This window comes from Thunnus albacares, chromosome 17 (genome assembly GCF_914725855.1).
Source record: "Thunnus albacares chromosome 17, fThuAlb1.1, whole genome shotgun sequence".
Classification (NCBI taxonomy): Eukaryota; Metazoa; Chordata; class Actinopteri; order Scombriformes; family Scombridae; genus Thunnus; species Thunnus albacares.
In genome coordinates, this window is record NC_058122.1 from 25,404,658 (window position 1) to 25,421,131 (window position 16,474).

General features: G+C 40.0%; 1 protein-coding gene across 3 annotated transcripts in view; it reads right to left on the bottom strand.

Moving 5' to 3' along the window:
• LOC122967227 (myosin phosphatase Rho-interacting protein-like) overlaps positions 1–16,474 on the bottom strand; it is a 28,898-nt gene that overhangs the window by 7,739 nt on the left and 4,685 nt on the right. For 2 of the 3 annotated variants that reach the window (XM_044331753.1, XM_044331756.1), the window contains exons 6-15: positions 15,563–15,740; positions 13,073–13,274; positions 10,770–10,875; positions 4,431–4,529; positions 3,354–3,410; positions 3,174–3,242; positions 2,984–3,073; positions 2,786–2,895; positions 1,496–2,018; positions 85–189 (exon numbers count right to left, since the gene is read on the bottom strand). In XM_044331753.1, coding sequence (XP_044187688.1) covers positions 85–189; positions 1,496–2,018; positions 2,786–2,895; positions 2,984–3,073; positions 3,174–3,242; positions 3,354–3,410; positions 4,431–4,529; positions 10,770–10,875; positions 13,073–13,274; positions 15,563–15,740 — 1,539 coding nt within the window. The remainder of the gene's footprint in view (positions 1–84; positions 190–1,495; positions 2,019–2,785; positions 2,896–2,983; positions 3,074–3,173; positions 3,243–3,353; positions 3,411–4,430; positions 4,530–10,769; positions 10,876–13,072; positions 13,275–15,562; positions 15,741–16,474) is intronic. The other variant, XM_044331755.1, reaches the window with a different exon arrangement.

The window sequence follows — 16,474 nt, forward strand, 5'->3', positions numbered from 1 at the left end:
AGAATGATTGTTACATAACAAGTCATCAAAAACTAACAAGAGTAAGTAGCTGAGGTAAAAAAAAAAAAAAAAATGTTGCTTTACAGATTTGCAGACTTGCTGCTGATAATGTCCTGCTGCACTCAGCTGAGCTTCCAGCTCCAGTCTGCGACGCTCCGAGTCTTCTAGCTGGGCCTTCAGATCCTCGACCTTCAACAGACACAAAGAAAGCCAGTTACAAGGCTAAATAATAATAAAATAATTGCAAATAATTTTTGGCCACTTGGGGTTCCGTAACAACAAACACACAGCACGGAAATATCATTACCTTATAAAGTTGTTAGAGTTAACGGTTAACAACAGCAAACAGCTGACGTACATCGGACACGGACAAATATTAACATTCATTTAGACTTTATGAGGTATTTTCCTCATAACATAAACTAAATAAGCATAAAATATTTATGAGGTCTATACTGATGGATCTAAGTCCAATATTCACTCTTTTTTTTAGATGTTTTAGTCTCTACCGACTCCTGGGAGAAATATTTGGTTCTATTAAACGTTCCACTTTGTTAGGGGTCAGGGTTAGAGTTAGAGTTAGGGTTAGAGTTAGGGTTATGGCCAGGGTTAAGGGTCAGGGTTAGGGTTACAGTTAGGGCCAGGGTTATGGCCAGGGTTAAAGGTCAGGGTTAGGGTTACAGTTAGGGCCAGGGTTAAGGGTCAGGGTTAGGGTTACGGTTAGGGCCAGGGTTAGGGCCAGAGTTAGGGCCAGGGTTAGGGGTCAGGGTTGAGGTTAGGGTTAGGGCCAGGGTTAGGGTTAGGGTTAGGGCCAGGGTTAGGGGTCAGGGTTGAGGTTAGGGTTAGGGCCAGGGTTAGGGTTAGAGTTAGGGCCAGGGTTAGGGGTCAGGGTTGAGGTTAGGGTTAGGGCCAGGGTTAGGGTTAGAGTTAGGGCCAGGGTTAGGGGTCAGGGTTGAGGTTAGGGTTAGGGCCAGGGTTAGGGTTAGGGTTAGGGCCAGGGTTAGGGGTCAGGGTTAGGGGTTAGGGCCAGGGTTAGGGGTCAGGGTTAGGGTTAGGGTTAGGGCCAGGGTTAGGGTTAGGGTTAGAGTTAGGGTTAGGGTTAGAGTTAGAGTTAGGGCCAGGGTTAGGGGTCAGGGTTAGGGTTAGGGTTAGGGTTAGGGTTAGGGTTAGAGTTAGGGCCAGGGTTAGGGGTCAGGGTTAGGGTTAGGGTTAGGGCCAGGGTTAGGGGTCAGGGTTAGGGTTAGGGCCAGGGTTAGGGGTCAGGGTTAGGGTTAGGGTTAGGGTTAGAGTTAGGGCCAGGGTTAGGGGTCAGGGTTAGGGTTAGGGTTAGGGCCAGGGTTAGGGTTAGGGTTAGAGTTAGGGTTAGGGGTCAGGGTTAGGGTTAGGGTTAAAAAAGTGTTATATGTTAAAAAAGTGTTTTTCCAAAAGCAGCTGTTGGAAAAGTTTTATATTCAGGCCAACATTTATGAGTTGAACACAGATTTGAAGTACTCACCCCCTTCCTGTAGCTGTCCAGCAGCTTCTCCGTCTCTGCAGTGTCTTTCACGTCATTATAAAGCGGGACGGTCCTCTCCAGTCTGAAGACGGTCTTCTCCACCTGCTTCCAACAGTCTTCCATCTCTTCTTCCATTCTTTGCTGTGATTTCGGACTCAGCGCTCTGTCGCTGCCGTCAGCCGACTCATCTCCGCTCGTCTCCCAACCCAGAGAGAAGCCCAGCATGCTCTCGTACTTCCTCCTCCTCTCCTCCCGCCTCTTCCTCCTCTCCAGGTCGCCCAACTCTAGCGAGCACAGAGCTTTACTCTTCTGAGGGTCTGTGTCCGATGTCGGCTTGCTCTGAGGCCTGAACTCAGCCCAGTCGAAGGTTTTGTAGCGTCCTTCCCGTCGTCGTTCCATCACACTCTTGGGTTTGGGGTGAGGGTCTCTTTCTGTGGGGATTTCGGTGGAGGAAGAGTCCTGAGTCACGTCTGGTTTGGGGAGGGCTTCAGGTGGGCTGCAGGGAAAGTGGTGGCCGGGTAAACTATACACAACAGGTAGGTATGTTTAGAATAGAGGAGGATGGAAAAATATAACAATGCAGTGTAGAGCTGAAAAGATTAGTTGAATAACTGATTAACAGAAAAATAATCAGCAACAATTTGATAATCATTCAATCATTGAAGTTTATCATTAATCATTTTTTCAAGGAAATAAGCTAAACTACTCTTTCCTGTTTTCAAAATGTTATGTTTTGCTGCTTTCCTCTGGTTTTGTATCATTGTAAATTAAATATCTTTGTCTTCTAATATCTAAATTATTAAAATATGACAGTTTTGGGCTCTAGGAAATTGTAATGGACATTTTTAACTGTTCCACCATTTTATAAACAATAGATTAATCATAAAAATAATGATAATGAAAGTAATTGTTAGCTTAGCTGCTAACAAGCTAATTATTAGCTTGTTAGCAGTCCAAATGTAGAGACATAATGTCTCTAAATCCAAAAGCAAAGCTATGGATAATGGATTGAATACAATTATATCAACTAATTTTGTAGGTACAAGCAGAGTAGAGTACATATTTTATTTATGATTATTTTGACAGTGTGATAAATAATTAAACAATGCGTCATGAGACTATAGCATAAAGGGAAGATTTGCTCTAAAATTGGTCTTGACTGTCTTAAAAATGAGTAGATGTCATAGATTTTTTTTATTCTATCTTCTTTTTTTGTGCTTCACTAAACATAATTTATATTTCAACTAATATCGAAGATTGAGTATTTGGAGTACTTTGAATTGAATTCACCTGGCAACATCAGGAGCGTTAGCTGGATGTACGTTTTTCATCAGAGCCTGAATCCAGTTCTTGCGTATCCCCGCCGTCATGGCCGACAATGTGTAGACACCTTTCGGGGTCTGTGACATACAAACATTTAACTTCTTGTTAAGGCAGGAAATACAGATGTTACTGTTTAGCATATGACCTGTCAATGTGAACTCTTACATGGATCTGAAAGCCGTAGTTTCTCTGCACCTGGTACTCAGACACGTTAAAACACTTTGTTAGATCGATTTCTCCTTCCAGATCTGACGCCTTGGAGAAGAAACAAGAAGACGTCTTAAAGTGTTGAATCAAACACAGACAATCCTTTTTTTAAAAAAAAAACTCTATAAAACAAGTAATTTCAAAATACCTCCTCAGCTATTGAGTCCTTGTAGTATCTCAGACTGTCGGCTGAAAGCACAAACCAGTATTTCTTCCACTAGAGGGAAGCAAAAGACATTTAAAACGTTCATTATGCAAGAAGTTGTTCAGAAACAGTAACCAGTGTATTCAGTAGAAAATCACAACTTCTATTTAAATGTGTGTTCACCTTGTCATTTTCGTCCAATTTGACCATCCAGCCCTTTTTGAAGTTTAATAAATCCGGCTGTAAAGAAGATTAAAGGAAAACATATTTGCTATTTACAATAGAATCAAACTTGTGAGAACTAAATTAAGCATTTGAAGAGTTGTGTGAGGTGATTTAATATCCTGTATGTAAGTTTACTATATGAATTAAATGTGATATCAGTGACCATTGTGGTTTAAATGTTAAAGTTTTTTTTTCTGTTTTATGTTGCGTTTGTAATGACCAACGTAGGGTATTTGTAGTGAATATGGGATACTTTTCATCGTTGTAGGTAGAGGGTTGGGTAACATTTTGACAAGAAGTGAATCAGTTTACTTGTGTATAATTTTAAAGCACTTAAACTGATTTGAGTATTTCCATTCCACTGTATAAATGCTATTTTATACTTAAATACTCTTTACATCACTATGTTTATTTCACAGCTTTAGTTACTACTTACTAGTTCAAGTTTATTTGTGCTGCAGTACTAAAAGTAGTTCAAAGTGCTTTACGGAGCCGAAGAAGAGCAGAAAATAAGTTTAAGCATAAATAATGACAGATCTGTACTGTTCTTCTAGACTATTTTGCTTTTTAATTTAATAACATAAGCCCAACCTTGCAAATCCATCAGTGCTTAATATTTTCACTTTAACACTTATATGTATGTTTTTTTTTTGGTATATTTTTCATTTTTCAGTAAAAATACTGTTTTCTGCTACTGTGAGGGGTAAAAATTTGGTTTAAATACAGATATTGTCTTAAAACAAAAAACTTTAGAAGAGTTTAGGATGAACACATTTTTACTTAAATCTAATAAGTAAACAAGAATCTGATCAACTTCAATGCTCTGTGCAACCAACACAATTTGGTCTGTACTCTTGGGTGTAACGGAGGTGAACGGCCTCTAGGGGCTGCAAGAGGGGCTTCATTTGGAGCACAAATGTGTAATATTGCCTGATGCAGCTTCAATTTCCAGAAGAAAAAAAAAAGAATTTTGTTTTTTTATTTGTTGTGAGAGCACAACTAATTAGTAATAACTGTATCTGATTGGTGACGTACCGTCATGACAGTGTCTGACGTCCTGCGGTCCAGAGACTTGGCTCTTCGTTGAGGGGGGGGTGCAGTAAGCTGGGCTATGTCTCCACATGACTGGAGTTTCTGGTGAAGACAAAAAAAAAGAAAAAAAAAAAAGTCAAAATGAAATGACTGTAAAAACATCAGCAGCACACTGAGATTATAACAGCTCCTTTCATCACCAGCATTTGGTTTTATCAGAAGCAGGCTTTCACTCGTGCAAAGACGTGACGTGTTTTCTCAATCAGGATGGTGGCAGCCTGCATTCCACCAACCGGAGTAACCGATAGTCTGGATCCTTGGCAGAGATGTCAGCTGTAAGGATTAGGCCTGCTGTAGAGCACCGCGGGGAGCCAAACAGGCTTTTCTACACTGCCTGTTAAACTCTTACTCACATCACCAGTGAACTGCACATGGATGACTGAATTTGGCTATGGAATGCATGAGAAGGTTTTTGAGGGTATATAATCCCTGACACTCCTTGGCTTTTTTTTGTCTTAAATTTCGAAATGATGAATCCAGTCCAAAAACTGAGCGAGATTCCTGCATGCTCCTTATTATCTGGTTTCATGCTGGCTAATAGAACTGCTTTAACAGCACGTATCAGAGTGTCTTTCAAATCTGGATTACATAGCACTAAATGAGACAAAAGTGCGTTTTCTGTTTACTTGAGCCGCTGGTATTCAAAAGATTCATTCTTCCCTGTTATATAACCACTTTAATGGGAAAAAATGACCACTTTAACCGTTACAGAACATTCTTTGTATTTTTTTAGGCATTTACATTGAAAACTATCCAAGGACACAACACACGGAAGAACACTGTGCTCTGGCTGCTGTGTGAACTTCTCCTTTTTGGCTGGACCGCAACAGCTGAGCCAACCCAACACCCACGAATGTCTGTCCGTCACTGAGTCACTGACTGACTGACTGACTGATGAAGTTAAACCACTGGATGGCCGGAGTTGGCCGAAGGTGGGGACAGCTAAGTATCCCAGAATGCATTTCGCACCAACCACAAGCAATCAGTGATGGTTGAGTGTCACTTAATTAAGCTTTAATATTTTTTCAGGCGAGAGTAACCATTTAGATTCCCAATATGTGGTCAGTTTATCCAAATAACGCTTGTTCGGAAAGCTGCTGGTCAGGGTTTTCTCTATTTCTGCATATTTCTGTCATGGAACTAAATACTTTTGTTTCATACACTGTCCGACCATTTACTAGGTTTTGACCTAGTCTTGTTTCTTCCCAAACAATGGCTGACCGCTGCAGACAGAGTCTGTCCTCTGTTTTGTGAAGAAGCGGGGGGATGCAGGGAGGAGGAAGAGAGGAAGAGTCTGCCTTGGGAATCGCAGCTCAGGAGGCTTGAATGAACTCCGGCCAGGCCCCTTTGACCTTCTCCTGGCTACCAAAACAAACGCATCCAAAGACACATAAATCATCACATGGGATAAAACGTTCTGCTGGTGTATTTAAAAAGACAAATCCTCTGGAATGAGCCTGTGTGTTTAATCAAAGCTTAACAGCTGCCACACTGATGACCATCTGTGTTGCACTGTCAGAATGAATGTACCATGATCATACTTTTACATACTTTTTCTACGTCAGCTTTGGCTACCGAGGCGTGTTTCACAAAAGGTGGCTCAGAAAAGCCTTTCTTGAATGAACCTAATGAAGTAAACCAGATTTAAACTGATTCATAAAGCCAACTCAGAGCTGATGTGAACGGAGTGAGTCACGTACTGTTTATGTCATGACTTCATAAACATAGACCTGTGACAACAAGCACAGATCACATCTATTCATAGCAAAGAAACTGGATATGAAAAGACAAAACTGCAATGCTGGTGGCCACAGAGCTACACATTAAAGCAGCAGTTCCCAAACGGTTTTTCCTCAGATTTTCCCTTAAACATCAGGTCACAGTGACTAACTAAACACCCTCTTAGTATATTTCCAATCTATTAAGCCTGTCAGTGGATTCAAACTCACAAGCTCCTTGTTGTGAGGAGATAATCACTACTGCTCCCTCACAACATGAAAACTACAATAAGTTGATTTTTGAGACTTTGGAGGCGGGGATGGAATAGACAGTGGCTGATTACTATTCCTTTAAATTATCCTGTTAACTCCAGTGTTTTCTAAAAAAAACTGACTCCACTGCAACATTTCTCCAACACCTTGTGTCATGTGATTCCCTTGGAGCATCATTTTAAGTTTCTCTTGTTGATATCTAGGACAGTATAAAAAACGCTCCAGTGTTTCCTGTAGTCTGCAATGTTCACATCTACCTGTAGCATACATGATGTTTAACATACTGTTCAGACGTGTGTGACCAAACCTCATCCTTGATATAATGTCCTCTTCCTTTCTATTTCTATTGCTTTACCTCATTTATCCCACTTTTCTTTGAATGCTGTAGTAGTATCAGCCCTTATTTCCTCTATCTCACTCTTCTTTTTCATTTCTGATTCGATTATACTTTTTTTTAACCTCGGCCTTGCTATATTTTACGACCGTACTTATTCATTTTTTTCCCCCCATGTTGCTCCTTTTGCATTTTTATCTGGCAGCTCATTTCTATCCACACCCATAAGTGAAAGGATCCACATGAACGTAATTTCTATTCCTGTCCTCTTTATTCTGAATATTGTTTTAGCTATGTTAAGTACTATGTCTTGCCTTTCTATATCCAGCTTAGAGCTAAAAGGTCATGGTCAGTATTCAAAGTGACCAGTCAAAGGAGCGGAGACGTCAGGCGCTGTGTATTCCACCTCCAAAGTCTCAAAAGTCAGCTTGACGAGCGAGTCTTAAGCAGTTGCGACCACGCAGGGAGGGTTGTGCTCATCTCGCAGAAATGCTCCCTCGAGAGGATGGTTTTCCGTTCGCGGATACTGTTCTGTGCGCTTGTATCACCTGCAAGCGCCTGGTTTTTATGTGTGCAGGTTTAATTAAACGCCATAAAGAGAACTTTTTGTTGTAGACCAGCTCTTCTGTTTGCTCAGTTTGTTGCAGCACTTTGCTAATAATCGTGTCATTGTAGGTTCAAGATCAGTGTATCATAGTATCGAATTGGATCCCAGCCAGGTAATTCATTTTATAGCAAGAAAATAAGATAATTAGCATTTTATCAACTTTTTATCGGACTTTGCTACTTGATCTATACAAGTACATATAACAGTTCCCGTATGAGAAAAATACTGTATAATTACCTTTAATTTCATCCATTTTTATGCAGCCACAAGTCAAGATTGTTTATTAGTTTTATTTAATTTCAATTTTTAATTTTGTACATTTTATTTTGCAATTTAAAAGCACATATGTTTTGCTGTGCAGATACTTTAGACTGAAAATGACTTTAAGTACACAATAATAACAGCTGATGTAAAATCTGACAAGATAAATAAAATAATACATTTGGAACTTTAAGGGAAGAACTTTTTTGGATTTAACACTGTTTCTGGTTGTAACACTGGTTAGAGGTGAAGCTAAACATGGAAACTAACCTGACCAGGCTTGTCAGGAAGGATAAGGTAAATTAGGTCACATTTATTTATGCTTCCTTCATGAAACACAATTTCTTGAAAATAAGTTTATTTATTTAGTGAAGTAAAACTGGTTTAACTGGTAATCTGCTTTATGTAACATCATCCTTCTGCACCGTTTGTGCTTCTTGTTTCTGTTTTGTTGATACTGTCACACGTAGACAGACACTTGTTAAGGTTTAGTCACCTCATTAATCACTTGGGTTCCTCCGGACAACACAAAGCGACTGTCATTCACAAACAGATGTGCACTTGGAAAGGAGCTGCAAACGGAGGCGCTACTTTTGGAGCTTCCTCAGAGTTTATCAAGTTCAGTGAATATGTGCTTACAGAGCATCACGTGATCGTGCAGATTGGATTTTTGTGTTGGCAGAGCTTTTAGATTCTCGTAAAGAGTCCTTAAGAGTCACGGCTCCCGACATTACGCTGTGTCTCGGTTCAAGTTGTGATGAATCCCTGGAAAAAATTCTGTAAGGAGGAATGCAGCTTCCCAGATTACAACACACACAACACCAGGCGAACTGAATCCCTTCAGGGCATCAAAACCAGTTCTGTTCACAAACAAAATGCAACGCTGAGTGAATCACCGCCTTGCTCCCACCTGCTGACACATGAACCCACTCACACACATGCCAGAAGAAACACATGCCTTGACACGGCACACTTTTCATGCCAAACTCTCATCGCCTGATTCTCAGCGTTGAACATGGCGCTGAATGTGGTCTTAAATGAATCAGGATCCAAACAGTTTAGACTCCCACAGAGCGGGATCAGGTCGGAGCTTCGTCGTTAAAGTGACGTCATTCTTGGCGTAACACCTGGTTGTGTGAGTCACGTCCAAACCAGTCCAGCCCACAGCCCAGCCCAGTACAGGTTGGATACAGCTGGATACACTTTTCCATAATAACCAACCCACGTTAGGATTAATCAGCATCACGTATTTATGATTATTGCTATCATATGGTAGCAAACGGCAGTCATGAAATGGGTTTTTAAGTGTTTGGTGTTGGTTCAGCTAAGGTTACCAGTGAGGCGTCGATTTAGAAGATCTATGAAGATTTATGATATTTTTGGATTGAGGCTGTTTGTGGCTGATATTAAATGGACCTGTGTGCCAAAATCTATATTAAAATGTAGTTTCCCCCTGAATAATAGTCTCCTGAGGCTGAAAAAGACTGATGACTGTCTCTTAAATCTGAGTGATTTAAAAGAAGTACATTCCCTGAGACTATTCCACCTGAGGCACTTCAATAAGGTACATTTTCTAGTTTATGCTTGTCTCTGTAGATACTTATGGTATTTTGCCTACTTTTAATATATTTAGGTTATTTAACTTCTGGATCACAAACCTCCTGCACTTCAAAGAGGACGTATTATGCTTTTTGGGATTTCCTGTCATTTATATACTGTTATAATGTTGGATGTTTCTGTTAAATCTGGTCAAAGTTCCAAAACCTGAGGTGAACATACATAAAAATGCTCCCAACAAGATGATGTTAGCTCGTCTCGCACGTCCATAAACGGCCATGTGTTGTGTAATCTCTGTCGCTGAGGTTGTTGGCGTTGTCCGTTCTCATATTCTGGATGTGATTTCAGCTCAGACATGTACGGATGTATTTGAGAAGTTGACATTTTGAGTAAAGAACAAGAAAAAGAAGTGAAATCCTGCTACTATAGTTTGTTTATGTAGCCTGCGGAGCCGGAGGGAGGAAGCTTCCTGAAGGAGGGCGGGCCTTAAAGAGACAGGAGCTAAAACGGCCTGTTTCAGACAGAGGCTGAACTGAGGGGCTGTATAAAGGGCCAGTATGAGATAAATAAGGAGTTTTTTGAACTGGAAAACATGCAAAGATATTCCAGTAGATCCCCAGAATATAAATATAGACCTAGAAATGTGCAGAATATGTCCCCTTTAAAGTACATCTTTTTTTTTAAAGCTTATCTTTAATATTTATGATACTTTGTGTATTGTAAAATGTTCTAATGTGGTTTTATTAGTTGTATGTTGTGTTGAATGTTATTCTGTGTCACTATGAGCTCACCAGGGCAATTTTCTAACAACTTTGTTGTAACAGCAACAAAGTTAACTCAACTGAACTAAATATGATGCTACCGCCAACAGCCTGTTAGTTTAGCTTAGCATTAAAACTGGAAACAAAGGGAAACAGCACACAATCGCCCATAAAACCACAACATTTAAATTTTACAGTTCGTTTTGTACTGATTAAACAAATGAGATACAGGACACACGTTCAAGGGAAGGGGAAGCTGTGTCCAAACTTTTGACTGGTACTGGATAACATATTAATAAGCGAGCTTTAGAGGTGGTGGTATGCAGATTTTAATACCTTTGGACAGAACTAGGCTAGCTTTTTCCTTCTGTTTCCTGTCTTTATGCTAAGCTAAGCTAATCCGCTGCTGTCTGCATTTTCATATTTACTGTACAGACATCTCATCTCATTCTTGGAAGGAAAGTGAATGAGTGTATTTCCCAAAAATGAAAACACAAATGCTGTTTTTCACAGAAATGACAGAAATTGAAAGTTGAATGTCTATGCTGTTACACACAACATGCCTCCTGGATGACTTTGGAGGTATTCAGGGGACATCTAGCTGGGAGGTATTTCTGTGGAAGACCCAGAACACGCTGGAGAGATTACGTAGCCTATATGGCCTGAAAACGCCTAGGGATCCCCCAGGAACAATAAGGAGGACTCCCAGTGACTGAAAATGGATGGAGAAAACCAGCCTGTGTAGTTTTGAAGGTATACTGGTGTGGTTACCTCTCGCTTGTTGGTACGAGCTTCACTCCTGCCCTTCCTGGAAGCAGCTGTTCCTCCTTCATGCTCTTTCTTGGTGGCCTCTGAACTCAGCAGCCTCTCTGTTGGGCTGCAAAACATGAACAACTAATTAGTGAGAAAAATTCATCTGTGGACAAAAACACTGTATGTGCGTGGCTTCCCTGACCTCGCTCACACACACACACACACACACACACACACACACACACACACACACACAGGTGGGTTCTGACATCATTTCGACCAGCATAACACCGAGGATGACAGCTTGATAATGGACTCCAAACTGCACCTGTGCAGCAGAAAAGAGCCCAGAGGACGTTCAATGCAGCCCAGATCCTTCTCCGCTAATGTTGCTGTTGAGAGACTAAATAAGAACCGACATCCTTCGCGTTAGTGTCAGAGGTGTTTTGTGTAGAAGGAGAGCAGGTATCACACAGGCCAACTACCCCCCAAAGTAACCTGATATAATGTATACACAGACTGTCAAACGATGAAAAGCAGTTAAAAGTTGGCTTTAGGATCAGTGGACATCTGTTAGGAGTGTGTGTGTGAGTTTTGATGTGTTTCAAATGTTCAGGCATTTATGTGCTTTTAATTAAATATTTTAAACATGTTTATTTGTTGGCGGTTTTTGGAGTCGGTAATCAAAGTTTATATAGTCGAGTTTGTTTTGACTGCAGGATTTCGTTATACTTAAAAAAAGCTACAATCTTTTCCTCCTTAAGCATTAGAAAATCAAAAAGAACAATAAACTCAGCTGAATCTAGTGCTGAATGATTTGTAAATGTATTGATTGCAACAATTCTGATATTTGTATTGTTAATGAAGTAAAAATACCAAACTTTATCAGATTATAACTTCTTAATTGGATTTTTCTCTGTTTTTTAGCGCTGTAAAATTACAGCTTTTTGGACTTACTGTTGTGGTAACTTGTAACTGGTATTTGTCATTTATTCATGGAATAAATTATTCCTCCTTCATTAAAAAATAATTAATAGATTAACTGAAAAAACTGTTAGTTGCAGTCATTTCTGAATAAAAACTCGTCAAAGTTATTAATGTCATTGTAGCTTAGTTAGCTTTTAGCAAACTAGCCATAAAACTAGCTACGGTGCTGTATTGCTAGTTTATGTTCGCTTCGTTCTTTGCTAAAAAGAGACGTCAGTATCGTCACATTATTGAAAACAAGGATGAGAGTTTCAGTTTTCTTGATCACAAATAAAAAGTTTATCTAACTATTTATCAGGGACAACACACATAAATTAACATAAATATGATATGTATGAAATGTGTCAGATTTAGCCAAACAGCTAATTTTCATCTGCACCTCTATTGCAGGTTGATATTATACACTTTAAAAAAAAAAGAAAAGAAGAACAAGACATACAAAAAGCAGACAAGTCAAAGCATGTGTAAGACTCTGACGTAACTTTTCAAACCCCGAGGACTTGATATAGTCTGTAAAAACATAAACATGTTGAACTCTGTCTCTTTTGTACTGGAATGGAAAAAATCTGGTCTGTTTTACTATGTTGCTTTCCAACTTCTGCTGCATTATAAATGGACTTTTAATACATTTTTAATAAGATTTACTCATTTTGCATCCATATGTGTAAGTAGCTTCTGTCACTTCTTCTTGAGCAGGATGCTTCAGTGGCCTCTCTGCCTCTGCTGGGTGCAGAAGACCACTGTGCCCAGACTGAAACTGGGATTTAAACTGAGGTCTACGTCCTCTGACAGGCAGGCAGACAGTCAGTGCTAAGGTCCTGAGAAACAATGCTGCAGATATCTAATTACACCAGCGTTTTGGAATTTCTGGCCTTATTTGGGGGGGGATAAGTATTTTGTGTTTTTGTTTCCCAAAAAGGCAACGAGTGAAGAAGGGAGATGTATTCTTCTCACGTGACCGGTTTACATGCTGCTGGGGCACAAACTGGGAGGCTTTCTGTATGCTAAATTTAAAAATGCGGCAGTCGGATCTCTAATGGAGGGGTAGAGCGTGAGCCTTTGATCTGGTGTTTAGCGGTGTGTGATGGCTTTATGCTGGGGGGGAAGCAGAGAGGCATTGGATGTCCTTTGTGCTAATTGCTTGCACATTTACCCTTTTTCCTCTGCCAAGCCAGTTTAAATGGCTGTTAGAGTTACCAACAGATTACATGTAAACATACGTTAAAAAGTCAACCCCAGATTGACGCCAAACACAATGTATGAAAGAGTTATTACATCATGTTATCTTTAAAATTGGCTCGAAGTGGCTAATTCTCCCTTGATTTGTTTCTAACCTCCTGTCGCCGTTGTGGTTCTTGTTGTTTGCTGATATTTGGATGTTGTTTGGCTCCAGCTCAGCCAGCTGGTTGTTACTGCCAGGGTCCGTACTTCCATTGATCGCCAAGTCCAAGGATCCGACTTGGCTAGCGAAACTGCCGGGACCATCCAAGGTCAGAGAGTCCCTGGAGACCGGGCGCAGGTGGGTAGATGTGTTGCCTGGATGTAGAAAACAACAATGAAAAGGTTTCAGACTGGAGTTACACACACTGAGGGCAGAAAATCCAACAAGTCTGAGGTAGCTGTTTTTATTTATATTCTGCCACATAACCCAGACTCTCACAAACTGGATGAGATCATTTTGTCTAGTGGCAAAGACGCCCCTAGTTGTCGCTCTTAACATACTTAAAAGAAGCATCTTAATCAGAAGGGAAGAAAACAGACAAATTACAAATGACAAACTCAAGAAGAAAATATGCCTTTAAGTGATAAATATAGGAACAGGATACAAATGATTCAAAGTAAATCTGACTTTAACCTGATTTCAACCTTTAAACGGTTGATATTTAGGATGTTTGTGCAACAGTTTAAGGAGAAAAGACACAACCTGGAAATACAAACACATGAAGTGATTTCGGTGTAACTTTTTTCCAAGAAAATCAGCATTAATTGATGTTTTGGCCAATCAGGGACAGGAGAACAAACTGTAGCAACAACAATCTCATATTATTTCTCTATTAAGTCTACATGGCAAACGTGTTAGCAAACAGTTGCTGATTTCCACATCCAGCAGACACGGTGCAGCATTAGCATTCATTTGGAGTCGTGTTTCTGGCCACCTGGCAAATATAAGTCCGATATTCACTCCCCCGACTCCTGACGGAAATATGTGGCTCGTAAAAGCTGCTAAATGCTCAGCTATGTTCCCGAGCTAGTTGCTAATTTTGCCTACCAGCCGTTTGGTGCTGAGCAGGTAGTGTTCAGTGAGTCTATCAGACCTGGTTTCACTTAAAACAGCTGCCTGTTGCTGCTGGAGATGACGTTGATGAAAGCGGTGACACTGAACCAAAACAATGAGCTGAAAGACGCTAAAAAGCTTTATAGAGGTGAAGGAAACTGCAGAGTCGGGTGATAAATCTCTGATGGTTCATCACATATTGTCATTTAATCCATTGTTATGTTGTTTAGTGCTGCTTTAAGTGCATTTAAAGGGAAATCTTAAAAAGCTTCAGTGAAGTTACCAGCCACATGAGTTTCCTTGTACAGTATTAATCAGAGTGGATCTATGACCTAAATATTTGACTGCTTATTGTTTATTGTTAAGAGGATTCCCATTAGCTTCTGCTGACGCGGCTGCTAGTCTTATTGGGCTCCATTAGTGCACACAAATACACAAGAAAAGAATAAAAGTTATAAGAGGAAAATAAGATTCAATTAAATTAAAAGAATGAATAACACAGTCGATGTAAAATAAGGCTGAAACTGATACATAACCAAAGAGAGAGAGAGATGTTAGTATTTATATCACTCCATACTTGAAGATTGATGTAGGTTGGTAAAAGGTTCCAGTCTCAGGACGTTTTGTATAGAACAGCATCTTTCAAATTATTTGTTTTATGTCTCAGACAACATAATTGACCCTTCCCAGCATTCCCAGTAAAATACTCCTGTTTTTGGTGAGTGTATTCTGTTCTGTTTTTCTTAAAAGGATAAGCAGTTTAATTTCTACTGCAATTCTCCAGGAAACCATCATTAAATGTGTGCAAGAAACTGGAAAATATGTGACAGTTCCTCAGATATTGCCAGACTTCCTCAGAGAACCGATCAAAACTGATCTGACTGTCCCTGTCTGGAAAACACCTTGCAAAAATCCATGACGGTCCAGGAATTCAGTGACAAGAGGGAACTTTGTTTTGTGGAAGAATCCTGACAGAGCATCATTCATTAGACAGCCTCCCAGTTCGCCTCTCAGAGGGACCCTTGTGTATAATGAAGCAGCCTATAGGCACAGTCAGCAGGAGTTAATCCAGACCTTTATTACACCACCTCTGCAGACTCTGCAATGAGTCTGACGCCAGATGAGTGCCGGTGTCCGTTTTGTCAAAACACGAAGCTGCAGTGAGGAGGACTATCTGTCCTGCGCTCATCGTCAAGCCCATTAGGACGTGTTTAAGAGGTTTTTTTATGGATCATGTCTGAAATTTGGCTTTTATGATGTCTGAAGATTAGAGAGTAAGTTTTCCTGCACATCTCGCAGCGTGTTTCTGTGTTTTTGTGACTTTGCTTCCTGCTAATTTTCCAAATCAGCTGCCATGCCTGGTCACACGAGGGTTAAATGAAATGTTAAAATAAAAAGCCGTGCAAGTGTGTGAACATCTGCAGGACGTTAGGACAGTGTGAGAGGACAGGAAGTGGCTGTGATTGGCTGACCGACATGAAAGCCTGGTGTATGTGTGAGTGTGTGTGTGTGTGTGTGTGTGTGTGTGTGTGTTTTGACTCTGCTGCACCTGCAGGGGTCTGCTCCAGGCCTGGGGGATCTGAGTCTGTGACAGTCCAGAAAGGGGTTTTATCCGGTCCCCTGCCCCGCTGCTCTTCCTGCCACCGGCCGCAGCCGGACTCTGCAGCAGCGCTCTCAGCGCATGGAAAACTTGGATGAGTTGCAGCCATCTTTGCTGGACTGGGTTCCTGATGTTTCGTTAGAAGATGAAAAAGATAATTCAGAGTGAAAGTATGAACAACATTCTCCTGATGTCAGTTTCTAACGTCTGAAATGTTCTTGAAAGTGTTCAAATCAACATATTACCACTAAAACTAATTCATTATCAATTCATCTTTCTATTATTTTTTCAATGAACTGATTCATTGTTTACTTTATGGACTGTAAGGAAACAGCTGAAGGTGACAACAGTCCAAAACCCAAAAATACTGAATTTAGAGCTAAAATGATTCATCGATCAGCAGAAAAATAATTATTTAAATAAAATTTTCAAGCAAAAATGGCAAAAATGTCATTGTTTGCTTCTCATTTTTCAACTATTTTCTGTCATTTTTTTAAGACTAAATGATTAATCTATTAATCAAATAAATAATCAGCAAATTGATTGATATTGAAAATAATTAGTTGCATTCTGATATAAAACTGAGAAAGGCAGCAAATCTTCAGATAACAGCAAACATTAGCATTTAGCTTAATGAATAATCTAAACAAAAAAATAATTGTAGATGAAGTTTCTGCTGATCGTCTAATTGGTTAATGGACTGATTTTAGTATTATTGCTTTAGATTAAGGTTTTTGGGGTTTTTTTTAACAGCCTTTTTGATTGTGGGGCTAAATAATCTGTCTTGATGAGCTAAAGAAAAAAAGACCAATGAGATCAATAAAACCAAAACAGTTCCTCCACTCGGGAACATAAATGTGC